The sequence below is a fragment of the Chiloscyllium plagiosum genome, unplaced genomic scaffold (genome assembly GCF_037043375.1).
Source record: "Chiloscyllium plagiosum isolate Xiang-an unplaced genomic scaffold, Cpla_swu_hap1 HiC_scaffold_1, whole genome shotgun sequence".
Taxonomy (NCBI): Eukaryota; Metazoa; Chordata; class Chondrichthyes; order Orectolobiformes; family Hemiscylliidae; genus Chiloscyllium; species Chiloscyllium plagiosum.
Window position 1 is genome coordinate 169,272,195 of NW_028270139.1, and position 27,669 is coordinate 169,299,863.

At 46.0% G+C, this 27,669-nt stretch overlaps 1 protein-coding gene across 1 annotated transcript in view; it reads left to right on the plus strand.

The window, feature by feature from the left end:
- Positions 1-27,669, plus strand: part of LOC148152293 (disintegrin and metalloproteinase domain-containing protein 12-like) — a 236,154-nt gene that overhangs the window by 133,664 nt on the left and 74,821 nt on the right. Inside the window, exons 13-14 of the mRNA XM_087985877.1 lie at positions 3,427-3,519; positions 18,366-18,561. Coding sequence (XP_087842003.1) covers positions 3,427-3,519; positions 18,366-18,561 — 289 coding nt within the window. The remainder of the gene's footprint in view (positions 1-3,426; positions 3,520-18,365; positions 18,562-27,669) is intronic.

Below are 27,669 nucleotides of genomic sequence, written 5' to 3' on the forward strand. Positions count from 1 at the left end.
GTCCAGTGGGAACAGGGTAAAGGGAACCTGGGGGTCCAGTGGGAACAGGGTAAAGGGAACCTGGGGGTCCAGTGGGAACAGGGTAAAGGGAACCTGGGGGTCCAGTGGGAACAAGGTAAAGGGAACCTGGGGGTCCAGTGGGAACAGGGTAAAGGGAACCTGGGGGTCCAGTGGGCACAAGGTAAAGGGAACCTGGGGGTCCCATGGGAACAGGGTAAAGGGAACCTGGGGGTCCAGTGGGAACAAGGTAAAGGGAACCTGGGGGTCCAGTGGGAACAGGGTAAAGGGAACCTGGGGGTCCAGTGGGAACAGGGTAAAGGGAACGTGGGGGTCCAGTGGGAACAGGGTAAAGGGAACCTGGGGGTCCAGTGGGAACAAGGTAAAGGGAACCTGGGGGTCCAGTGGGAACAGGGTAAAGGGAACCTGGGGGTCCAGTGGGAACAAGGTAAAGGGAAACTGGGGGTCCAGTGGGAACAGGGTAAAGGGAACCTGGGGGTCCAGTGGGAACAAGGTAAAGGGAACCCTGGGGATCCCATGGGAACAGGGTAAAGGGAACCTGGGGGTCCAGTGGGAACAGGGTAAAGGGAACCTGGGGGTCCCGTGGGAACAGGGTAAAGGGAACCTGGGGGTCCAGTGGGATCAGGGTAAAGGGAACCTGGGGGTCCAGTGGGAACAGGGTAAAGGGAACCTGGGGGTCCCATGGGAACAAAGTAAAGGGAACCTGGGGGTCCAGTGGGAACAGGGTAAAGGGAACCTGGGGGTCCAGTGGGAACAGGGTAAAGGGAACCTGGGGGTCCAGTGGGAACAGGGTAAAGGGAACCTGGGGGTCCAGTGGGAACAGGGTAAAGGGAACCTGGGGGTCCAGTGGGAACAAGGTAAAGGGAACCTGGGGGTCCAGTGGGAACAGGGTAAAGGGAACCTGGGGGTCCAGTGGGAACAAGGTAAAGGGAACCTGGGGGTCCAGTGGGCACAAGGTAAAGGGAACCTGGGGGTCCCATGGGAACAGGGTAAAGGGAACCTGGGGGTCCAGTGGGAACAAGGTAAAGGGAACCTGGGGGTCCAGTGGGAACAGGGTAAAGGGAACCTGGGGGTCCAGTGGGAACAGGGTAAAGGGAACCTGGGGGTCCAGTGGGAACAGGGTAAAGGGAACGTGGGGGTCCAGTGGGAACAGGGTAAAGGGAACCTGGGGGTCCAGTGGGAACAAGGTAAAGGGAACCTGGGGGTCCATGGGAACAGGGTAAAGGGAACCTGGGGGTCCAGTGGGAACAGGGTAAAGGGAACGTGGGGGTCCCATGGGAACAGGGTAAAGGGAACCTGGGGGTCCAGTGGAAACAGGGTAAAGGGAACCTGGGGGTCCAGTGGGAACAAGGTAAAGGGAACCTGGGGGTCCAGTGGGAACAGGGTAAAGGGAACCTGGGGGTCCAGTGGGAACAGGGTAAAGGGAACCTGGGGGTCCCGTGGGAACAGGGTAAAGGGAATCTAGGGGTCCAGTGGGAACAGGGTAAAGGGAACCTGGGGGTCCCGTGGGAACAGGGTAAAGGGAATCTAGGGGTCCAGTGGGAACAGGGTAAAGGGAACCTGGGGGTCCCGTGGGAACAGGGTAAAGGGAATCTAGGGGTCCAGTGGGAACAGGGTAAAGGGAACCTGGGGGTCCCGTGGGAACAGGGTAAAGGGAACCTGGGGGTCCAGTGGGAACAGGGTAAAGGGAACCTGGGGGTCCAGTGGGAACAAGGTAAAGGGAACCTGGGGGTCCCGTGGGAACAGGGTAAAGGGAATCTGGGGGTCCAGTGGGAACAGGGTAAAGGGAACCTGGGGGTCCAGTGGGAACAAGGTAAAGGGAACCTGGGGGTCCAGTGGGCACAAGGTAAAGGGAACCTGGGGGTCCCATGGGAACAGGGTAAAGGGAACCTGGGGGTCCAGTGGGAACAAGGTAAAGGGAACCTGGGGGTCCAGTGGGAACAGGGTAAAGGGAACCTGGGGGTCCAGTGGGAACAGGGTAAAGGGAACCTGGGGGTCCAGTGGGAACAGGGTAAAGGGAACGTGGGGGTCCAGTGGGAACAGGGTAAAGGGAACCTGGGGGTCCAGTGGGAACAAGGTAAAGGGAACCTGGGGGTCCATGGGAACAGGGTAAAGGGAACCTGGGGGTCCAGTGGGAACAGGGTAAAGGGAACGTGGGGGTCCCATGGGAACAGGGTAAAGGGAACCTGGGGGTCCAGTGGAAACAGGGTAAAGGGAACCTGGGGGTCCAGTGGGAACAAGGTAAAGGGAACCTGGGGGTCCAGTGGGAACAAGGTAAAGGGAACCTGGGGGTCCCGTGGGAACAGGGTAAAGGGAATCTGGGGGTCCAGTGGGAACAGGGTAAAGGGAACCTGGGGGTCCAGTGGGAACAGGGTAAAGGGAACCTGGGGGTCCCGTGGGAACAGGGTAAAGGGAATCTAGGGGTCCAGTGGGAACAGGGTAAAGGGAACCTGGGGGTCCAGTGGGAACAGGATAAAGGGAACCTGGGGGTCCAGTGGGAACAGGGTAAAGGGAACCTGGGGGTCCAGTGGGAACAAGGTAAAGGGAACCTGGGGGTCCAGTGGGAACAGGGTAAAGGGAACCTGGGGGTCCAGTGGGAACAGGGTAAAGGGAACCTGGGGGTCCAGTGGGAACAAGGTAAAGGGAACCTGGGGGTCCAGTGGGAACAGGGTAAAGGGAACCTGGGGGTCCAGTGGGAACAGGGTAAAGGGAACCTGGGGGTCCCGTGGGAACAGGGTAAAGGGAATCTAGGGGTCCAGTGGGAACAGGGTAAAGGGAACCTGGGGGTCCAGTGGGAACAAGGTAAAGGGAACCTGGGGGTCCCGTGGGAACAGGGTAAAGGGAATCTGGGGGTCCAGTGGGAACAGGGTAAAGGGAACCTGGGGGTCCAGTGGGAACAGGGTAAAGGGAACCTGGGGGTCCCGTGGGAACAGGGTAAAGGGAATCTAGGGGTCCAGTGGGAACAGGGTAAAGGGAACCTGGGGGTCCAGTGGGAACAGGATAAAGGGAACCTGGGGGTCCAGTGGGTACCGGGTGAAGGGAACCTTGGGGTGCAATGTGAGCAGGGTAAAGGGAATCTGGGATTATGTAGCATTGGGAGCAGGGTTAAGGGAACCTGAGGGAGCAGTAGTTGACCAGACCCTGTCCCCTTCAAACACTCCTGGGACAATATTGGGTCGACACTGTTCCCATTATGAAATTGCAGAACACGTGCAGCACGTAGTTAAATTCAGAAAAATGTTTCTCCTCTGCTGTCCCCACCCAACCCTCCTAGGACAATACACCACATGGCTAGATACAGAGCAAGGCCACCTCTACATAGTCCCCTTGGTCGAGAATCATTGAAACCAGTACGTATGTTGAGATGTCATTTCAGGAGATCGTAATATCTGTTTGTTTTGCCCTCAGGATTGTCCAGACCCCTGCTGTGAACCATCGACTTGCAAATTAAAACGTGGGGCGAAATGTTCATCCTCTGGCTCCTGCTGTAAAGATTGTGAAGTAAGATCTCATTGGATTATCCTTTGCAATATGCAAATGATGTGCAGGTGCCAGTGTTGGACTGAGTTGGATAAAGTCAAAAATCACGCTGTCATTGTTTGAAAACACTGCTCCTTCATCAGTGGTAAGTGAGAATGGAAGACAAGATACAGAATTTACAAGGAAAATATCAAAGGGTCATACAACTCGTGTTTGCATGATCTTTTCCCTATAAATTCTGTGTCTTCCACTTCTCGTAAGCACTTAATGAAGGAGCAGCGCTCTGAAAGCTAGTGTTTTCAAATAAACCTGTTGGGCTATAACAATATACAAAAGGACTGTGCTCAAGCAGGGTGTCGAGCAACTGGGAGCTATCAGAACATAAATGTTGCCAGTCCCTTCAGCCTTTGGTTGCAAAGCAGCTCCAACAGATGGGAGAAGAGTTTCTCTCACAGTTAAATCCAATCTTCAAAAATCCATGCTATTGATAGAGGAGAAGTTGTTGGCAATTAGTGGGGAGGAGGAGTTGCCATTTGGGGCGGGGATGGGGTGGGGATGTGAGGATGAGTTGGAAAGGGGAGATGATACTGAGTGTAACATCAGTGAATTGTAACCTCGGGGCCCAGGTGAATACGCTGAGTTCATGGGTTTGAAACTCACCTTGGCAGGTGAGAAATTTGAATTCAATTGGGAATAAAATTGGTGAGTACTGCCAATTGTCACTGCAGACTTTATGATTCAGGTACTTTCATATTGCTGTTATGGAGTGATTTGACGCAGCAACAGTGAAGGAATGGTGATATATTTCCAAGTCCAGTTGGTGAGTGGCTTGGAGGGGAACTTGCCAGTGGTGGTGTTTCCATGCAAGTACTGTAATTGTCTTTTGAGATGGTCGTGGGTTTGGAGGGTGCAGCCGAATGAGCCTTGGTGAATTTCTGCAGTAGATCTCCTCATTAGTATGCGCTGCTGCTACTGAATGTTGATGGTGGAGGGAGTGAATGTTTGTGGATGTGGTGTCAACCAGATAAGCTGCTTTGTCCTGAATGGTGTCAAGTGTCTTGTGTGTTGTTTGGGCTCATCCAGGTGAGTATTACATCACACTCCTGACTTGTGCCTTGTAGATGATGGATAGACTTTGAGGAATCAGGAGGTGAGTTACCCACTACAGGATTCCTAACTTCTGACCTGCTCTTGTAGCCACACTATTGATATGGATAGTCCAGATCAGTTTCTGGGAGAAAGTGAAGACTGCAGGTGCTGGAGAGTCAGCGATCAAAAGTGTAGCACACAAAAATCACAGCAGATCAGGCAGCATCTGAAGAGCAGGAGAGTCGACGTTTCAGGCATAGGGCCATCATGATGACCAGATTATCTACACCCCAGAGTTCTCAGGGAGGTAACTGAAGAGATAGTAAAGACGTTACTAGTAATCATTTAGGAATCACGAGAATCAGGGAGGATCCCGGAGGACTGGAAAATCGCAAAGGTTTTAAAAAGGGAGCAAGGCAAGTAGACAGAAAATTACAGACCAATTATCCTAACCTCGGTCATCGGTAAGAATCTGGAATCCATCGTGAAGGATGAGATTTCTGAATGCTTCAGAGTGTAACGCAAAATAGGACAGAGTCAGCATGGTTTAATCAAGGTGAGGTCATGCCTGACAAATCTGCTAGACGTCTTTGAGGAAGTAAAGAGGAGGTTAGAGGAAGGAGAGCCAATGGATGTTATCTACCTGGACTTTAAGAAGGCCTTTGATAAGGTGCAACACAGGAGGCTACTGAGTAAGATCAGGGCCCATGGTGTTAGAGGCAAGGTGCTAGCATAAATAGAAGCCTGGCTGTCTGTCAGAAAACAGAGAGTGGGGATAAAAGGGGCCTTCTCAGGATGGCACCTGGTGACAAGTGGTGTTCTACAAGGGTCAGTGTTGGGATCACAACGTTTCACTTTATACATTAACGATCTAGATGAAGGAACTGAGGGCATTCTAGCTAGGTTTGCAGATGACACAAAGATAGACAGAGGGACAGGTAGCATTGAGGAGGCGGGGAGGCTACAGCAGGATTTGGACAGGTTAGGAGAGGAGGCATAGAGATGGCAGATGGAGTACAACGTGGGAAAGTGTGAGGTCATGCACCTTGGTAGGAAGAATAGAGGCATGGACTATTTTCTAAATGGAAGAAAATTCAGAATTCTAAAGTGCAAAGAGACTTAGGAGTTCTAATCCAGAATTCTCTCAAGGTAAACTTGCAGGTTGAGTCAATAGACAGAAAGGCAAATGGAATTATAGCATTTATTTTGAGAGGACTTGAATATAAAAGCAGGGATGTACTTCTGAGGCTCTATCAGACTCTGGTCAGACCACATTTTGGAGAATTGTGTGCAGTTTTTGGCCTCATATCTCAGGAAGGATGGACTGGCCATGGAGCGTGTTCAGAGCAGCAATGAAAACCTTAACATCTGAGGAACGTTTGAGGGCTCTGGGTTTATGCATTAAAGGATGAGGGGAATCTAATTGAAACTTACAGAATACTGACTGGTCTGGACAGAGTAGATAGAGTCACAGAGTCATAGAGATGTACAGCACGGAAACAGACCCTTCAGTCCTAACCATCCATGCTGACCAGATATCCCAACCCAATCTAGTCCCACCTGCCAGCACCCAGCCCATATCCCTCCAAACCCTTCCTATTCATGTACCCATCCAGATGCCTTTTAAATGTTGCAATTGTACCAGCCTCCACCACTTCCTCTGGCAGCTCATTCCATACACGCACCACCCTCTGTGTGAAAAAGTTGCCCCCGTAGGTCCCTTTCCCCTCTCACCCTAAACCTATACCCTCTAGTTCTGGACTCCCCCACTCCAGGGAAAAGACTTTGTCTATTTACCCTATCCATGCCCCTCATAATTTTGTAAACCTCTATAAGGTCACCCCTCAGTCTCTGACGCTCCAGGGAAAACAGCCCCAGCCTGTTCAGCCTCTCCCTAGAGCTCAAATCCTCCAACCCTGGCAACATCCTTGTAAATCTTTTCTGAACCCTTTCAAGTTTCACAACATCTTTCCGGTAGCAGAGAGACCAGAATTGCATGCAATATTCCAACAGTGACCTAACAGCCGCAAGATGACCTCCCAACTCACTTGTCTACAGTTCCCTGGCTTGTCCTTACCACCCTTCTTAAACAGTGGCACCATGTTAGCCAACCTCCAGTCTTCCAGCACCTCATCTGTGACTGTACAAGCTGTACAAAACTCTGGTGCGGCCGCACTTAGAGTATTGTGTACAGTTCTGGTCACTGCATTATAAGAAGGATGTGGAAGCTTTGGAAAGGGTGCAGAGGAGATTTACTAGGATGTTGCCTGGTATGGAGGGAAGGTCTTACGAGGAAAGGCTGATGGACTTGTGGCTACTTTCATTAGAGAGAAGAAGGTTGAGAGGTGACTTATTAGAGACATATAAGATAATCAGAGGGTTAGATAGGGTGGACAGGGAGAGCCTTTTTCCAAGTATGGTGACGGCGAGCACGAGGGGGCATAGCTTTAAATTGAGGGGTGATAGATATAGGACAGATGTCAGAGGTAGTTTCTTTACTCAGAGAGTAGTAAGGGTATGGAATGCTTTGCCTGCAAACGGTAGTAGATTCGCCAACTTTAAGCACATTTAAGTCGTCATTGGACAAGCATATGGATGTACATGGAATAGTGTAGGTTAGATGGGCTTCAGATTGGTATGACAGGTCGGCGCAACATCGAGGGCCGAAGGGCCTTTACTGCGCTGTAATGTTCTATATTCTATGTTCTATGACTATCGATGATACAAATATCTCAGCAAGAGGCCCAGCAATCACTTCTCTAGCTTCCCACAGAGTTCTAGGGTACACCTGATCAGGTCCTGGGGATTTATCCACCTTTACCCATTTCAAGACATCCAGCACTTTGTTCTCTGTATTTTGGACATTTTGCAAGATGTCACCATCTATTTCCCTACAGTCTATATCTTCCATATCCTTTTCCACAGTAAACACTGATGCAAAATACTCATTTAGTATCTCTCCCATTTTCTGCGGCTCCACCCAAAGGCCGCCTTGCTGATCTTTGAGGAGCAAATGTTGGGAAGATGTTTCCATTGGTAGGAGAGACTGGGACCCGAGGGCACAGCCTTAGAGTAAAGGGAGGACCCTTTAGAATGGAAATAAGGAGAAACCTCTTCAGCCAGAGAGTGATGAATCTATGGAATTCACTGCCATGGAAGGCTGGGGAGACCAAGTCATTGAGTATATTTAAGACAGAGATAGATAGGTTCTTGATTGTCAGGGGGATCAAGGGAGAAAGCGAGAGAATGGGGTTGAGGAATGTATCAGCCATTCTATTGCACAGGAGGATGAGAGAAGTGAGGGCATGAACAGGACTTTACGGTCACAGGAGTGTGCTGACAGACAGCAAGCTGGTTTGAAGTGTGTCTACTTCAATGCCAGATGGATCCGAAATACGGTAGGTGAGCTTGCAGTATGGATAGGTACCTGGGACTTCTGGATGCTGTGGCCATTTCGGAGACATGGATAGAGCAGGGTAAGGAAGGGATGTTGCAGGTTCCAGGGTTTAGATCTTTCATTAAGAATAGGGAAGGCAGTAAAGAGGGGGAGGTGTGACCTTTTTAGTCAAGGACAGTATAACAGTGGCTGAAAGGACTTTTGACGAGAACTCGTCTACTGAGGTGGTATGGGTTGAGGTTAGAAACAGGAGAGGAGAGGTCACGCTGCTTGGAGTTTTTATCGGCCTCCGCAGAGTTCCAGGGAGGTGGAGGAGAGGATTGGCAAAATGATTCTGGGTAGGAGTGAAAGGAGCAGGGTGGTCACTATGGGGGATTTTAACTTCCCCAACATTGACTGGAAATGCTGTAACTCTAGTACATCGGATGGATCAGTTTTTGTCCAATGTATGCAGGAGGGTTTCCTGACACAGTATGTCGAAGGGCCGACAAGAGGGGAGGCCACACAGGATCTGGTGCTTGGTAATGAACCAGGCCAGGTCTTTGATATAGTGGTAGGTAAGCACTTTGGAGAGAGTGACTATAATTCGTTACGTTTAGTTTAGCGATGGAAAGGGATAGGTACATGCCACAGGTCAAGAGTTATCGATGGGGCAAGGGTAATGCGATTAGGCAAGTGTTTGGAGGCATAGAATGGGCTAGCAAAATGCAGGGGATGCAGACAATCGAAATGCGGAGCTGGTTTAAGGAACACCTTGAAAGGTGTGTCCCTGACAGGCAGGGAGAAAGTGATAAAGTAAGGGAACCGTGGTTTACTACAGAAATTGCATCTCTTGTTAAGCAGAAGAAGGAGGCTTATGTAATGATGAGACAAGATGGTTCAGATGAGGTGATGGAGAGTTACAGATCAGCTAGGAAGGATTTAAGGAGAGAGTTAAGAAGAGCAAAGAGAGGACATGAGCAGTCTTTAGCAAATAGAATAAAGGAAAACTCTAAAGCTTTCTATAGGTATGTGAGGAATAAAAGGGTGATAAGGGGAGGAATAGGGCCAGTCAAAGAAAGAAGTGGGAAGTTGTGTGTGGAAGTATTGTGGATGTGCAGAGGGATCTTGGAGTTCATGTACATAGATCCCTGAAAGTTGCCACCCAGGTGGATAGTGCTGTTAAGAAGGCATACGGTGTGTTAGGTTTCATTGGTAGAGGGATTGAGTTCCGGAGCTGCAATATCATGCTGCAATTATACGGCTGCACTTGGAATATTGTGCACAGTTCTGGCCATCATATTTTGGGAAGGATGTGGAAGCATTGGGAATGGTGCAGAGGAGATTTACCAAGATGTTGCCTGGTCTGGAGTGAAACTCTTATGAGGAAAGGCTGAGAGACTTGGGTCTGTTCTCATTGGAAAGAAGAAGACTAAGAGGGGACTTAATAGAAACATAATCAGAGGATTAGATAGGGTAGACAGTGAAAGTCCTTTTCCTAGGATGATGACATCAGCTTGTATGAAGGGGCATAATTACAAATTGAGGGGTGATAGATTTAAGACAAATGTCAGAGGCAGTTTCTTTATTCAGAGAGTGGTAAGGGCGAGGAATGCTCTGCCTGTCAATGTAGTTAACTCAGCCACACTAGGGAGATTTAAACACTCCTTGGATAAGCACATGGATATTGATAGGATACTGTAGGGGCTTAGATTAGTTCACAGATCGGCGCAACATCGAGGGCCGAAGGGCCTGTTCTGTGCTGTATTGTTCTATGTTCTATGTTCTATTGAATGGTGAAGCAGAGTCGACGGGCTGAATGGCCTAATGTTTGCTCCTATGTCTTATAGTCTTATGGCTAGTTCTCAGCCTTTGATGTTCAAGTGAAAACTAACCAATGGACTTGGGGAGGATAAAAATCTTGGCCTTCCCTTGTTACTGCTTGGCCACCTCAGCAAAGCCCAGTGTTCACCTGGGCTCTGTATTTGATCTAACCAGCATCACTTCACCCACAAAGTGGCTCTTTGCAAAAGTGTAACATAGAACATGGAAACGTAGAGCAAAGAACAGGCCCTTAGGCCCACGATGTTGTGCCGAGACTTAATCCTAATGTAAAATATAGTAACAACCTACACACCCCTCAACTCACTGCTATCCATGTGCATGTCCAGCAGTCGCTTAAATGTCCCCAATGACTTCACTTCTACCACCACAGCTGGCAACGCATTCCATGCACTCACAACTCTCTGCATAAAGAAGCTACCTCTGATGTCTCCTTTATACCTTCCCTGCCCTGGGGAAAAGTCTCTAGCAATTGACTCTATCTATTCCTCTCATTACCTTGTACACCTCGATCAGGCCTCCTCTCTTCCTCCTTCTCTCCAGAGAGAAAAGTCCAAGCTTATTCAACCTTTCTTCCTAAGGCAAGCCCTCCAGTCCAGGCAGCATCCTGGTAAACCTTCTTTGCACCCTCTCCAAAGCCTCTGTATCTTTCCTATAGTAGGGCGACCAGAACTGGACACAATATCCCAAGTGTGGTCTCACCAGGGACTTGTAGAGCTGCAGCAAAACCTCACGGCTCTTAAACTCGATCCTCCTGTTAAGGAAAGCCAAAACATCATACGCTTTCTTAACAACCCTATCCACTTGGGTGGCAACTTTGAGGGATCTATGTACTTGCACACCCAGATTCCTCTGTTCCTCCACTCTGCCAAGAATCCTATCTTTAATCCTATATTCAGCATTTGAGTTCGACCTTCCAAAATGCATCACTTCGCATTTATCCAGGTTGATCTCCATCTGCCATTTCTCAGCCCAGCTCTGCATCCTGTCTATGTCGCGCTGCAGCCTGCAGTAGCCCTCAATACTATCGACGACACCTCCAACCTTTGTGTCATCTGCAAATTTACTAACCCACCCCTCAACCTCCTCCTCCAAGTCATTTATAAAAACTACAAAGAGCAGAGGCCCAAGAACAGAGCCCTGCGGGACCCCACTCAACACTGACATCCAGGCAGAATACTTTCCATCTACAACCACTCTCTGCCTTCTGTCAGCCAGTCAATTCTGAATCCAGATAGCCAAATCTCCCTGTATCCCATACTTCCTGAGTTTATGAATGAGCCTACCATGGGAACCCTATCAAATGCCTTGCTGAAATCCATATACACCACATCCACTGCTCGACCTTCGTCAACCCGTCTTGACACCTTCTCAAAGAACAAAATAAGATTTGTGAGGCATGACCTGCCCCTCACAAAGCCATGCTGACTGCCTTTAATCACACTATGCTTTGCCAAATAGTCACAAATCCTATCCCTCAGAATTCTTTCCACAACTTTGCTGACCACAGACGTGAGACTGACTGGTCTGTAATTGCCAGGGATTTCCCTATTCCCCTTCTTGAAAAGAGGAACAACATTTGCCTCCTTCCAATCCTCTGGTACGACTCCCGTGGAGAGTGAGGAGGCAAATATCCTCGCCAGCGGCTTAGCAACCTCCTTTCTCGCTTCCCAGAGCAGATAAATCTGGTCTGGCCCTGGGGACTTATCAATCGTAACGTTTTCCAAAATTTCTAGCACATCAACTTCATCAATCTTGATCTGGTCAAGACTCTATCCCAGCTCCTCTAAGTTCTTTTTCACAACAAGTCCCCTTTCCTTGGTGAAAACTGAAGCAAAAAACTCATTTCGGGCTTCCCCATTTGCTCAGACTCCACTCACAAGTTCCCTACGCTATCCCTGATCGGCCCTACCTTCTCCCTGATCATTCTCTTATTCCTCACGTATAAGTAAAATGCCTTTGGGTTCTCCCTAATCCTTCCTGCCAAGCCTTTTTCGTGCCCTCTCCTGGCTCTCCTCAGTCCATTTCTGAGTTCCTTTCTAGTCAGCCTGTAACCCTCTAAAGCTGTGCTAGATCCTTGCTTCCCCCACCTTACCTAAGCTGCCTTCTTCCTTTTCATGAGAAGCTCCTCTGTTCTCGTCATCCAAGGCTCCTTAATCTTATCCCTTCTTACCTGTCTCAGAGGGACAAATTCGTGCATCACTCGCAACAACTGCTCCTTAAACAGTCTCCACGTGTCTGCTGTGCCCTTTCTGTGGAACAATTGCTCCCAGGCTGTACTTCCCAACTCCTGTCTGATAGCGTCATAATTTCCTTTGCCCCAATTAAATATCTTCCCTCGGTACCTGCTCCTTTCACTCTCCAAGGCTATGCTAAATGTGAGGCAGTTATGATCACTTTCACCAAAGTGCTCTCCCACCGTGACTCCTGTCCTGGCTCGTTGCCGGGCACCAAATCCAAAATTGCCTCTCCCCTCATCAATCTGTCTACATACTGAGTAAGGAAACTCTCCTGAACACACCTGACAAAAACGGCTCCATCCAAACCATCTGCATTAAGGAGGTTCCAGTCGATATTGGGAAAGTTGAAATCACCCATAACAACAACCCTGCTACTTTTGCATTTTTCCAGAATCTGCCCACCCATGTGGTCTTCAATCTCCCTACTGCTATTAGGGGGTGTGTAGAAAACCCCCAGTGCGGTGGCTGTTCCCTTGCTGTTCCTAACTCCCACCCATATTGACTCAGTAGACAAACCTTCCTCAACAACCTTTGTTTCTGTAGCTGTGATGCACTCTCTGATTAGCCATGCTACACCTCCTCCTCTTTTTCCACCCTCCCTGTGTTTTTTTAAATGTTCTAAACCCTGGAACATCTAGCAACCATTGCTGTCCCTGTGAAACTCATGTCTCTGTAATGACCACAATATCGTAGCCCCAACTACTGACCCATGCTCTAAGTTCGTCACTCTTATTCCAGACACTCCTTGCATTAAAGCAGACACAGTTTAACCCGATCCCTTTGTTTCTTAGCGTGAGAAACCTTCCTGATGGATTCAATATATCCTGTCACTGTCCCATCTGCAACTGACCCCCTATCAGACATGTGGCTCCGATTCCCACCCCCCTGCCAAAATTGTTTAAACCCTCCCAGTTTAATGGCCAATCAAACACAGCAATGACCCCTCCCCCACAATCTGCCTAATCTCCTTGCAGCAATACTTTGGCAGATTTGCTGTCCCCACCCTCTTTCTTGGTAGGGATTGACACGGTCTGGTTTGTCTTATGTGGTGGAGAAAAAGCTATTGGAATTCTAACCAGTAGAGGCTCATGTCATCAACAAGATACAGTATATTTCACGACAGCAGAAGCTTCTACCTCTACCCAAGTAGAAGTTACCTGGGTGTGATAGACATTATTACAAGACTATGAGAGAGACAATGTAGGTATTACTCCTCAGATGCTTGCCTTTGTGGTCAGTGAACGGAGTATAGGAGCTGGGAGGCCATGTTGCTGCTGTGCATGACAATGGTTCGGCCACTTTTGGAATACTGCCTGCAATTCTCGTTTCCCTGCGCCAGGAAGAATGTTGTGAAACTTGACAGGGGTTCCTTACTCAAATATTCTACAGGAGAAAGTGAGGTCTGCAGACACTGGAGATCAGAGCTGAAAATGTGTTGCTGGAAAAGCGCAGCAGGTCAGGCAGCATCCAGGGAACAGGAGAATCGACGTTTCGGGCATAAGCCTGAAGAAGGGCTTATGCCCGAAACGTCGATTCTCCTGTTCCCTGGATGCTGCCTGTCCTGCTGCGCTTTTCCAGCAACACATTTTCAGCAAATATTCTACACACCATTAAACCGCACTAACAACCCCACTACCCTGTAGTCTACGACATTGGGGAGACAGGATTCCAGCTTGTGGAACGTTTCAGAGAATATCTCCGGGACACATGCATCAAACAACCCCCGCCCTGTAGCTCAACACTTTAACTCCCCCTCCCACTCCACCAAGGACATGCAAGTCCTGGGCCTCCTCCACCGCCAAATCCCAACCACCTGATGCCTGGAGGAAAAATGCCTCATCTTCTCCCTTAGGACCCTCCAACCACACAGGATCAAAGTGGATTTCACTAGTTTCCTCATTCCCCCCCTCCCGCCTTTTCCCAGATCCAACCTTCCAACTTGGCACCACCCTCTTGAACTGTCCTACCTGTCCATCTTCCTTCCCACCTATCCACTCCACCCTCATCTCTGACCAAACACCTTCACTCCCACCTTCATCTACTTATTGCATTCCCAGCTACCTTCCCCCCTGGCCCCACCCTCTCCCATTTATCTCTCAGCCCCCTTGGGTCATAAACCTCATTCCTGATGAAGGGCTTATGCTTGAAACATTGATTCTCCTGCTTCTCAGATGCTGCCTGACTTGCTGTGCTTTTCCAGCGCCACACGTTTTGACCCATTCATGAAGGCAAGCATCCCTTATGCCTTCTTCCCCACCCTGTCTCCCTATGCTGATGCCTTCAGGGATCTCTGGACTTACACCAAGGTGTCTTTGTTCCTCAGTGATACTTGAAAGGGTTCAGAAAAGATCTATAAGGATGTTGCCAGAGTTGGAAGATTTGAGCTACAGGGAGAAGCTGAACAGGCTGGGGCTGTTTTCCCTGGAGCATAGGAGGCTGAGGGGTGACCTTATAGAGGTTTATAAAATCATTTGGGGCATGGATCGGGTAAATAGACAAGGTCTTTTCCATGGGATGGGGGAGTCCAGATTAGAGGGCATAGGTTTAAAGTGAGAGGGGGATGATTTAAAAGGGATCCCACACAGAGGATGGTATATGTATGGAATGTGCTGCTAGAGAAAGTGGGGGAGGCTGGTACAATTACAGTATTTAAAAGGCATCTGGGCGGGTATATGAATAGGAAGGGTTTAGGGGGATATAGATCTAATGCTGGCAAATGGGACTGGATTTATTTAGGATATTTAGTTGGCATGAATGAGTTGGACTGACTCTCTAATTGCTTACCCCAACCAGTTCAGATGACATCATATTTGATGGTGCTTAAGCAGTAATCCTTAGCACCCTCGCATTCTCGTACAGAAAATACCAGTCAGTTCAATTAATCTCCATCATACAGATGTTCTCTCATTTAACATATTATGTGAAGTCATTTAGAAATCTCACAGAACAAAGAATATAGAGTAACACAGCAGGAACAGGTCCTTCAGCCCACGATATTGTGTGGAGCATAATGCCAAATTAAACTCATCTCTTCTGCCTGCTGTTGGGTTATATTGTACCATTCCTTGTATATTCTAAAAGCCTCTTAACCACCCCTTTCGTATCTCTCCACCACCAGCCCTGGCACCGCCTTCCAGGTTCCTACAACTCTGAGTAAAAACTTGCCCCTTACATCTCGTTTAAACGTTCTCACTCTCACCTTAAATGTAGGCCCCATAGAAAGAGACATTTCAACTCTGGGAAAAAGATTCTGACCATCAACCCTACCTACGCATCTCAATTTTATCGACTTCAATCATCTCAATGCAACTAGGCAGAGTAAACGTGGGATTGCGGAAGGAAATTACATTTAATTAATTTGTTAGAATTCTTTGCAAAAGTAACAAGCAACATTGATAATGAGGGACCTGTAGGCATAATTTACTTTGATTTTCTGAAGGCATTTGACAAAGTGCCACATTAAGAGTAGCTATGCAAAATAACAACTCAAGGTGTAGGGAGTAATATTTTAATATGGATGGAGAATTAGCTGGCTAACAAGAAACAATAACGGCAGAAATTAATAATTTTCAGGTTGGCAAGATTTAACGAGTGGAGTGTCCCACAACCACCCAGGCATATCCAAAGCATGGTCAATGAAGTGTGAATTTATACTATTTCTTTAACCTGGGGTTCCTTCTAGGAGCTCCGGTTTCATCCCACAGTCCAAAGGTGTGCAGGTTAGATGGATTGACCAGGCTAAACTGCCCTTAGTGTCCAGAGATGTGTAGGTAGGTTAGCCATGTGGTGTTATGGGGTAGCATGGAAGGGTGATAGTGGGTCTGGGTGGGATGTGCTTTATAGGATCAGTGTGGCCCCGATGGGGCAAATCTCCTCTTTCCTCATTGTAGGATTCTAGAGATTCTATAACCCACTCTTAAGGTATTTTTGTGTTCCAAGTTAATGTTACCGAAGTGTAGAATGATTGCCGAGGATTACTAAGTGAAAACTATGATACATTTATTAAAACAAACAAAAAACGTAGTATTCTTGGAGGAGGTTACAAGGAGGATAAATAAAGGGGATGTACTATATGCAATATATTTGTGTTTTTGCACATTTGGGTGAGGTACATGTCTGACTAATATGCAAGATAAGAGCACATGGTGCTGGGCGAGTGTATTAATGTGGATAGAGGAGAAGCTAATTATTAGAAGGTAGTGAGTTAGTATTAAGGGGGTATTTTCAGGATGACAACCTGTAACTAAGAACTCCACAGGGACCAGTGCTGACACCACAATTATTTACAATCTATATGAATGACTTGTGTGATTGAAGTGAAGGCGTTACCGCCAAGTTTGCAAATGCCATGAAAATAGATAGGAAGGCAAGTGGCGTGATGACACAAAAAGACTGTGGAAAGATATTGACAGGTTAGGTAAGAGTAGGGAGAAAAAAAACTTGGCCAATGAATATATTGTAGGAAAATAGGGGCTTGCGCACTTTAGCAGGAAAAATAGAGGATCTGAATATTATTTAAATGGAGAAAGACTGCAGAAAGATACAGCACAGAGGGATTTGGGTGTCCTTGTGCATAAATCGCAAAAAGATAGCACTTAAACTCGTCAGGTAAAAGGAAATGGAGCATTGAACTTTATTGTCAGGAAATGAAGGATAGATATACAGAGGTTTTGCTCAAACTATGCCAGGCAGTAGTCAGACCATAGCGAGAATATTGTGAACAGTTCTTTTCTCCTTATGTAAGGAAAGATATACTGGAAAAATAGAGGTAGTCCAAGGACATTCACTGTACTGATCCCGGGTATGGAGGGACTGTCTTATGAAGAGAGGTTGGGTAGTTTGATCTCATTCTCATTGGATTTGAGAAGAATGAGAAGTAATCTTATTGAAGAATGCAAGATTCTGAGAGAGGACTTGACAAGGTAGACATGGAGAGGAATTTTCCTTTTGTGGGAGGGTCTTGGTACAGAGGGCAAAATCTCCAAAAAAGGGGTCACAGATTTAGGACAGATATGAGGAGGACTTTCTTCTCTGAGGGTAGTAAATCTTTACTGCAGAGGGCTGTAGACAATTAGTGAGTATATTCAAGACTGAGATTTCTGTTATTCATTTGTGAGATATGGGCATCACTGGCTAAGCCTGCATTTATTTCCCATCCCTAGTTTCCCTTGTGAGGGTGATGGTGAATTGGCTTCCATGCACCTAGGATTGTTTCTTATTCATTCATGGGATGAGGGCATCACTGGCCAGGTTAGCATTTATTGCCCATTCCTAATTGCCCAGAGGGCAGTTAAGGGTCAACCACATTGCTGTGGATCAGGAGTCACATGTAGACTAGACTGGGTAAGGATGGCAGTTTCCTTCCCTAAAGGGCATTAGTGAACCAGATGGGAGTTTTCCTGACAATTAGCAGTGGTTTCATGGTCATCATTAGACTCTTATTTCCAGATTATTGTTGAATTCAAATTTGGCCATCTGCCGTGGTAGGGTTCAAACCCAGGTCCAGAACATTACTCGGGTTTCTGGATTAATAAAACCACTAGGCCATTGCCTGCCTATGATTAGAGTGGTGCTGGAAAAGCACAACAGGTCAGGCAGCATCCGAGGAGCAGGAACATCGACATTTCAAGCCAAAGCTCTTCATCAGGAATCATTGCCTGCCTATACCTGCAGCTGAGGTAGGCCCACATTGCTATTAGGAAGGGATTTCCTGGATTTTGACCCAGTCACACTGAAGGAATGGCAATTAGTTTCCAAGTCATATCGATAGACAGATTTTTAATCAGAAGGTGAATCAAGGCTTATGAAAAACGGAAGAAGATTGGAGTTGAGGGTTAGCAGATCAGTCACAATCTCAGTGAATGGCAGAGCAGTCTCAATGGGCTGGGTGACAAACCTCTGCTCGGAGGTCTTATAGATCTGGAACCAGAAGGAAGAGAGATCTCTGAGAGAGGTGTGAGTGACAGAGAGACAGAAGTGTGGGGAGTGTAGTGAAACATGCTGAAAAGGCAAGTGGTTTGCCGCAGAATAACTGAACAACTTTAAGTGGCAAGCCTTGCAGTACCAGATGCCATGAAGCTTTCCTCTATCTCCTGAAAATTGCTGTTTGCTGAGTCTACCTCAGCAAGATAACTCCACTGCACTCAACTACAGAAGCTGCTGAAATCAGAAATCAAAGTTATGACAGGAAATATTATTTTCACCACCATGATGGTGGGAATCTGGAATTGCACTGTCTGGGAGGGTAATTACGGTGGGAACCTCACAATCTTGAAATGTCTTAAATGTCAGTGCATTTCATTGCTCCCTTTGTTCTGCAGTTTGTTTCAGCGGGCACATTGTGTAGGCCAAGAAACGGAGATTGTGACTTGCCAGAGTTCTGTCGAGGAAATGCCTCAGAATGCCCTGAAAATGTGTTTCTGAAAGATGGCAACACATGCAACAATGGAAGGTTTTACTGCAACAGTGGGATTTGTCACTCCACGGATAGACAGTGCCAGGAGATCTGGGGTGAAGGTGAGTCCTGGCTATGACTTCCTTTTATACTGTTACAGCACAACTTGGGGTTGTTTTCATTGGAGAAAAGAAGGTTTAGGGGTGACTTGATAGAGGTGTATAAGATGATTAGGGGTTTAGATAGGGTCGACAGTGAGAATCTTTTTCCACGTATGGAGTCAGCTATTACAAGGGGGCATAGCTTTAAATTAAGCGGGGGGTAGGTATAGGACAGATGTTAGGGGTAGATTCTTTACTCAGCGAGTCGTGAGTTCATGGAATGCCCTGCCAGTAGCAGTGGTGGACTCTCCCTCATTATGGGCATTTAAGTGGGCATTGGATAGGCATATGGAGGATAGTGGGCTAGTGTAGGTTAGGTGGGCTTGGATCGGCGCAACATCGAGGGCCGAAGGGCCTGTACTGCGCTGTATTCTTCTACATTCTACATTGTACATTCAACTACCGTCACACTGAGTAGGAACAATGTCAAGTGTACATGATTACCAAATACTGCACCTGGTGGAAATCTGAAATAAAAACAGAAGATGTTGCAAATACTCAGCAGATTACTTTTGAGTGATGACTGACGATTTGATCATTGATGATAGCTTATATGACTAGTGATCTTCCATGGATGAAATTTATCAAAAAGCTGATGAGCCATCTTATGAGACATCAGACTTTGACAAGTTCAGAAAGAGTGAAGATAGTTCCATCAAAAAGTGTAATGAAAAGCACACGTATGTATTTCTTTTGCACTTGGAATCAAATTAAAGCCAACTGGATGTTGGTTAGCTCTGCAGACATTTTCTAAAAGATCAGAAAGTCTTTTTGGGTGAGTGACCTAGGTGCATCAGTTATGGCTGGAATCAAGTTCTTGGCCTACAGTTGTAGTGGAGAAAACGTTCATAAATTTGAGTTTACGGCAGGCAGAGTAAATAGAAGACTGCCATTATTTTTGTTTTTGCTTTGGTTCAGAAAAAAAAATAGAGTTTAGTCTAAAAGGAAAGAAAACGTTGCCTCTTTTTCAGTTCCGTTCAATTGAGGGGAAGCATGAACCTCCAGCAGAAATGTTATAATCTGTGGAGCTTTTAAGTCAGGACAGTTTGGATAGAAATCTGCAAGATGTTAAACTCAGAAAGTTTAGGCCCCAGAATGGTAAAAGGTTCATGCCACAGACTCACACAGAACTCACGCAGACCAAGGAAAAGAAACTGGAAGGAATCAGTTGAGATAAACTTAAAGAGTTGAGATAGGGTTGGTCTGTGGACTGGTGACCAAATATCAATGGCAGACACCTTTTGGCCGTTCTCAGGTAAATAACTGGCCTCGAGCTGTAAACAAGTTATAGGGAGACAAGTGTTCAACACTTCCCCCAGCTGGATGCAGTCTCTGTGCTCCATACTCAAAACTCACTTTAAATTTGAAGCCAACCAGTTCATGCAATAGCCACTGTAATCTGTGACTTTTAACTGATACCATAGAGACTTTGTGTAAAGGAAACAGCTACCTGTGTCCCTTACCAGCCAGTGGAAGCATCCAGAAAAAAGATGATGGAAGCATCACACTAGAAACAGCAAAGTCATAAAGATCATTTCACAACAGAACCTCGGAACACAGCATGTTCTTCTGAAATGAATCTGAAATATTTTCTCAGAGGCTGGTATCCTGTAACCAAGTCACTCCTTATGTATATGTGAACAGTCTTTGACTGGAACACTGCCTCATTCAGAGACAGGTACCAGAGGCTCAGTATCTCTGACACTCGCCCTTTTTATCTGTCAAGAGTGTGGCACTGGAAAAGCACAGCAGGTCAGGCGGCATTCAAGAAGCAGGAAAATCGATCTTTCGGCCGTAAGCCCTTCATTAGAAAAGGCTAATCTCCAGCATCTGCAGTCCTCACTTTTGCCTTTTTATCTGTCAGCCAAGGCTCCCTGATTGGACTGGATTAACAGCCCCAATCAGGGAACTCATATTCTATGCTGTCCAGCTGGCTGAACTTGCTGCAATGACCACATCACTTCCCCCCCCCCGCCCCACCACCACTGAGTCCCAAGATATAGGATGGTCCTTTTACTTGGAGAGACTCCAGGGGCATTTCAACACTGGATCAGGTTCCCTCCAACTCAACATGTGATACAGACGGCATGAATTGCATGGGAGCTTGTCTCTTGTGCCTGGAATGCTTTGGTAGAATTTAACTTTCATCTTCTGGTGGCAAAAGTGTCAAGGCAGCTACATCCTTCATGTTCATCTCTGATTCTGAGGAGGTGGCAACACTTGATGGAGAGGGAGAACCACAGAGTCTGGCAGACTTTCCAACTGTCCCAAAGGCCAGGCAATGTTTTACTGCTGCACCATTTGTCAATTCACAACTTTCATATGGTCCACATGCTTGTTCAGGACTGTTGTACCTACTTGAACTTTATACGTCAATGAACCTTGCATCGACCATGCCTCTTTCCTTGTAGGGCCACTTCCACAATTCTTACACCAGACTTTATCCCTGTTTTTTTGCCTGTCCCTGGAGGCTGTTTCTTCAAGCCTGCCTTCAAAGTCCGGGTGACTCTTTCTGCCATACGATTGGATGATGGATGGTATGAAGCTGTCCTTTTCTGTTGAATCTCCTTTCGACTTTAGGAAATACCCAAACTCCCAGCTGGGAAACAATGGCCTATTATCTGTGACCAACAGCTCCAGGAGTCTGTGTGTTTAAAAATATGTGTGCAGCTTTTCCATTGTCATCCCTGTGTTTGACAAATGAATTCTATGCCCATCCGACCACTTTGAGTGGGCGTCCACTATGACAATGAACATTGAGCCCATGAAAGGACCTGCATAGTTGATGTGCAACTGTGTCTAAGGGTTACCCAGCAATTCCCATGGATGTGTGGGAAATGTTGGCGCTAATTTTTATTGGCACTCTGGGCACTGCCTCACCAATGCAGCTATGCCTGCATCCAAGCCTGGCAACTAGATATAAATTCTCACCAACATTTTCAGTTTGGAGACACCTGGATGACCATGGTGGAATTCAGCCAGTACCTGGCAGTGACCTTTGCTCTGGACTATCACTCTCACTCCCTATAACTATACACCATCCTCTACTGTGAGCCAGTCTCTCCAGGTCCAAAAGGATTCCATTTATGGTTGTGACGGCTCTTTGGTTTCCCCCTTCAGCACCAGCTGTTTCTGTTTTGCCAGGATCGGATCTTTCTATGTCCACAGTCTGATATTGTCAATTGTGACTGGGAGTGTGTTGAGAAAAATTAAAACCATTATGGACTCTTACAGTGGCCCTACCACCAGTGGAGTCATCTGCATTTACCACTTGGATGGTATTCTAACTTGTATTTATAAGCACTTAGTATTAGAGAGCGCCGCTGAATGTGGTGCGAATGTCATTCTTTTTGAGCAGTTCCAGTGGGGATTTATGGTCTATGATTATCACAAATTTTCATCATAAAGTTATGAGTGGAAGTTCCTGACCCAAATATGACTGCCAAGCCTTCTTTCTCTGGGTGTATTTATGGTCTGGATTAGACAAAATCCTGGATGCATGAGCTATTGGGTGTTTCTCTCCATTGGGCCACCTTTGAGCTAATACCATCCTGATGCCATCTGGGGAAGCATCGCATGTTAATATTAGATCTTTCTTGGGATCATAGTGTGCCAACACATTAGAGGATGATAGCTGTTTCTTTACTTCACTGAAAGCTAGGGCTTGTCTATGCAACCATTTCCAAGGCTGACCCTTTATTAGGATCACAGGATCCCTACAGTGTGGAAGCAGGCCATTCAGCCCATTGAGTCCAAACCAACCATCTGAAGAGCATCCCACCCAGACCTGTAATCCTGAGTTTCCCATGGCTAACCCACCTAGCAATTTCACATGACCAATCCACCTATGGACATCTTTGGACTGTGGGAGGAAACTGGAGTACTTAGAGGAAACCCATGTCGACGCGGGAAGAATGTGTAACCTCCAGACAGACAGTCACACGAGGGTGGAATTGAACTCAGGTCCCTGTGTTAACCACTGTGCCCCCGTTCTGCCCCTTAGGAGTTGATGCAAAGGTGCCAGGGTAGTTGTCAGGTTATGTTTGAACCTTCCATTATAATTTACCAGTCCAAGAGATGACCTAACCTCCTGGACACAAATGGGAACTGGGGCACCTTTGAGCATTCTCACTTTATCTTCCAATGGGTGTAACCTGGTCTTGTTCACTCTGTAGCCCAAGTAGGTGACTTTGGAGGCCTGGAATATGCATTTTCCCTTCTAAGGCGTACACTTGCCTTGGGAAAATGCCTTAGGACTATGTCCAAGGTCTAAGTATTCCTTATTAGAATTCCCTGTTATTAGAACATCACAAGATAAATGGCTACTTGAGGTAGACCTTGCAAAATGTTCTCCATCGTCCACTGAGAAACAGGCTGGCAATACTTCAAGTGGCAGTGTCATTTACCGGTACGAAGCCTATGGGTAATAATTGTGGCATACCTCTGGGAATCCTGGTCTAAGTGCAATTGCAAGTAAATATGGCTCATGCTCAGTTTCTTGAAGCACAGCTGAAATCTTCCCTCTCCTGCTAGATTTGTGTATAAATCCTCTGAGGGACTGGGTATTTATCCAACTGCAAAAAATGGCTTACCGCTCATTTAAAATCCCCATAAAGTGAACTGAGCCATTGGGCTTTATAATCGGTGCGGCAGGTCCACAAACCAGGCGGATTTGATGATTCCTTCACTTTCCAGCCTCCTGATTTTTGCCTCTACTTTTGCCCATAAGGCAAATGGCACTGGGTGGGTCTTGTAGAATCACGGAACTGCTACCTGATCAATGTGCAAGGTGACCTTGGCTCTTGTTACGAAAACCCCTCTGCTAATTTAAATCAGCTACACAGAAAAGATTCACCCTGTGCTGTAATTCAGGAGGCAGCAAACTTTCCCAGAGATCACTATTTAAAATAAAAATTAACAACTTCATTCTTTAAGTCCAGCGGAGAATATTAATACCAACAACTATTTACAACTCCTTTCTCTTAAACCTATCTTTTACCTCCTACTCTACCATACTAGTCTGGTATAAAAAAATCCCGATTAAGGTTTACAGAAATATATAATCATGTTTCAAACCAGTCAGCTTTGTCGACTCTCCTTTGTAGATTTGCCTTTGTAGATTCTGCCCAGGTCGGTTTCGATGCTCTGCTGTGGAAACTCCTTCTACAGACAGGTACCTTTCAGAGAGCACTTGAGCGAGCAGTCTCCATGGCAGTTTTCTCCCTAAGTGTTCAAACTGCCTGGTTTTTATACCCCAAAACATCAGATCATTTCATTAGTTTTAATTTTATCAAAATACTAAATTCAAATTTGATTGGATTCTGGTATCTTGGGGCATAATTTAAACTGATCGGCTGAATTTGAATTTGTTTTTGTTCTATAACAGTACAGCTGTACTATTGGTATCGACCAAGTGGTACACTGTTACCTTGTTCAGAACACTGTGTGCTGTTCTTGCTAGCTTTTCAACTCTCTTAAAGATACAGTACCTCTCCACCTTCATATCACTCTTCTGATAGTCCCTGGATCTTTCTGTAAGACATCCAAGTATTTAATTAGGACTTCCCTCAAGCAGCCATTTTCTAATTGAAAATGATTGGTGATTCTTATAACAAATTCGCCCCATCAAGCTTTGGCCCGAGCCTTGATTACAATCATTGGGAACTGCTTTTTACAAGAGACCGGTCCAAAGTTATCCTCTTAACGTGTAGGTTTTCAGCCTAGCTGAGGTCTCACTTTAAGTTAAGGACTGGGGCTACAGTGGATTATATTAGATTACTAATACAGCCACACGGATATCAACCTCCATTAGAACCCGGTGACCAGACATTTATTTTGATTGGTTATGATTTTGATGTTGCTAAGCAAATTAACTTTTCCAAATCAGATACGGGTGGACTTTCCAGGATATGAAATAGCCTGGATACCAGCCTATGAATTATCTTCCTCAATTAGCTCTATTACAGGGGTGGGGAACTTTTTTACATCGGAAGGCCACATTTTATTTAATTATAGAACATTACAGCCCAGTACAGACCCTTCAGCCCTCGATGTTGCGCTGACTTGTGAAACCAATCTGAAGCCCATCTAACCGACACAATTCTATCATCATCCAAATGTTTATCCAATGACCATTTAAATGCCCTTAAAATTGGCGAGTCTACTACTGTTGCAGGCAGGGCATTCCACGCCCCTACTACTTTCTGAGTAAAGAAACTCTCTCTGATATTTGTCCTATATCTATCAGCCCTCAATTTAAAGCTATGTCCCCTTGTGCTAGCCATCACCATACGAGGAAAAAGGCTCTCACTGTCCACCCTATCTAACCCTCTGATCATCTTGTATGTCTCTATTAAATCACCTCTCAACCTTCTTCTCTCTAACGAGAATAGCCTCAAGTCCCTCAGCCATTCCTCGTAAGACCTTTCCTCCATATCAGGCAACATCCTAGTAAATTTTCTCTGCACCATTTCCAAAGCTCCCACATCCTTCCTACAATACAGCGACCAAAATTGTATGCAATACTCCAAGTGTGGCCACACCAGAAATTTGTACAGCTGCAGCATGACCTCATGGCTCCGAAACTCAATCCCTCTACCAATAAAAGCTAACTCACCGTATGGCTTCTTAACATCCCTATCAACTTGGGTGGCAACTTTCAGGGATCTATGTACCTGGACACCGAGATCTCTCTGCTCATCTACACTATCAAGAATCTTACCATTAGCCCAGTACTCTGCATTCCTGTTACTCCTTACAAAGTGAATCACCTCACACTTTTCCACATTAAACTCCATTTGCCACCTCTCAGCCCAGCTCTGCAGCTTATCTATGTCCCTCTGTAACCTGCAACATCCTTTGTCACTATCCACAACTCCACCAACCTTAGTGTCATCTGCAAATTTACTAACCCATCCTTCTACATCCTCATCCAGGACATTTATAAAAATGACAAACAGCAGAGGCTCCAAAACAGATCCTTGTGGTACACCACTAGCAACGGAACTCCAGGATGAATATTTCCTGTCAACCACCACTCTCTGTCTTCTTACAGCTAGCCAATTTCTGATTCTAAATCACCCTCAATCCCATGCCTCTGTATTTTGTGCAATAGCTTACCATGGGGAGCCTTATCGAATGCCTTACTGAAATCCATATACATCACATCAACTCCTTTACCCTCATCCACCTGTTTTGTCACCTTCTCAAAAGAACTCAATAAGGTTTGTGAGGCACGACCTACCCTTCACAAAACCGTGTTGACTATCCCTAATCAACTTATTCCTTTCCAGATGATTATAAATCCTATCTCTTACAACCTTTTACAACACTTTACCCACAGCCGAAGTAAAGCTCACTGGTCTATAATTGCCAGGGTTGTCTCTACTCCCCTTCTTGAACAAGGGGACAACGTTTACTATCTCTAGTCTTGTGTCAACTATTCCTGTTGACAATAATGACATAAGCATCAAAGCCAAAGACTCTGCAATCTCCTTCCTAGCTTCCCAGAGAATCCTAGGATAAATCCCATCCAGCCCAGGGGACTTATCTATTTTCACCCTTTCCAGAATTGCTAACACCTCCTCCCTGTGAACCTCAATCTCATCTAATCTAATAGCCTGGATCTCAGTATTCTCCTCGACAACATTAACTTTTTCCTGCGTGAATAGTGACAAAAAAAAATCAAGATTCTATTAGGCTGCATGCTGAGAATTTAACATATACAACAAAATATCATATTTTTGTTGACATACTTACTAAGTTTAATTAAAGCCTGCTATTATATGAGGACTTTGAACAAAAGATGAATTCAGCAAAGACACGTTTGTTTAGCCAAGTTGAAAATAGAGCTACTAATAAGTGAAAAACCTAGAGAACAGACCATTTAATAACTTTTTGTGATTGCTTATTGCAAGATAGGAATCAGATATTTGGTGCCAACACTGTGGCAAAGACAGCACAGTGGCTCAGTGGTTAGCACTGCTGCCTCACAGCGCCAGGGGACCCAGATTCAATTCTAGCCTCGACACTGTGTGGAGTCTGTATGTTCTCCCCGTGTCTGCTTGGGTTTCCTCCGGGTGCTCTGGTTTCCTCCCACAATCCAAAGATGTGCAGGTTAGGTGAATTGGCCATGCTAAATTGCCCGTAGTGTTCAGAAATGTGTAGCATTATGTGCATTAGTCAGGGGTAAATGTAGGGTAATAGTGTAGGGGGGAATGCATCTGAATGGGTTACTGTTTGGAGGGTTGGTGTAGATTTGTTGGGCTGAAGGGCCTGTTTCTTCAGTTTAGGGATTATATTGTTGACTGTAGCTTTAATTGGTCCTCCAGGTGAATATCCCTCATCTGACATCTCAGAGGTGTTTTAATTTGTGTCACATGTGAAAATGTTGATTCACAACAATAGGTTGTGCCAAAACAAGACAGCATTCAACGAACATGTTGACGTAGATGTGGGTATTCACTGGCAGTTTTCCATCTTTCAATGAGATCTTTCTTAGTGTCAAATAGAGACTTAAAAAAACTGTCTTCTGAGAGCTCAATTGATTCCATCTTTAAAAATCACACAACACCAGGTTATAGTCCAACAGGTTTAATTGGAAGCACTAGCTTTCGGACGCTAGTGTGCTTCCAATTAAACCTGGTGGACTATAACCTGGTGTTGTGTGATTTTTAACTTTGTACACCCCAGTCCAACACCGGCATCTCCAAATCTTGATTCCATCTATAAGCCATCAGGTGATTTGGATGCATCAACTAGGTGTGGTTGAAAAGCTAGTTTCAGTATGAGATCATGTTTCTCAAAATCTGCAAAGCACTCATTGTATTCTAGAGTAGGGAGTCTAGAACAGCTGTGTATGCTTTCACACTGCATTTCCTTAATGATTTGTTTGTATCCTGTTCATTAATTACCTTTGCCAGTTCAAGAGAATGTTCAGCTGAAAGTTCCGATCGGGTAAGGGGAATTTTGAAAAAGGTCAGCTTTTTCTGAACGCTTGGATTTTTAGCCACATGTCAGTTCTACCTTGCAAAAAAAAATTCAGAACATTTTGCATTGACATTATATCAC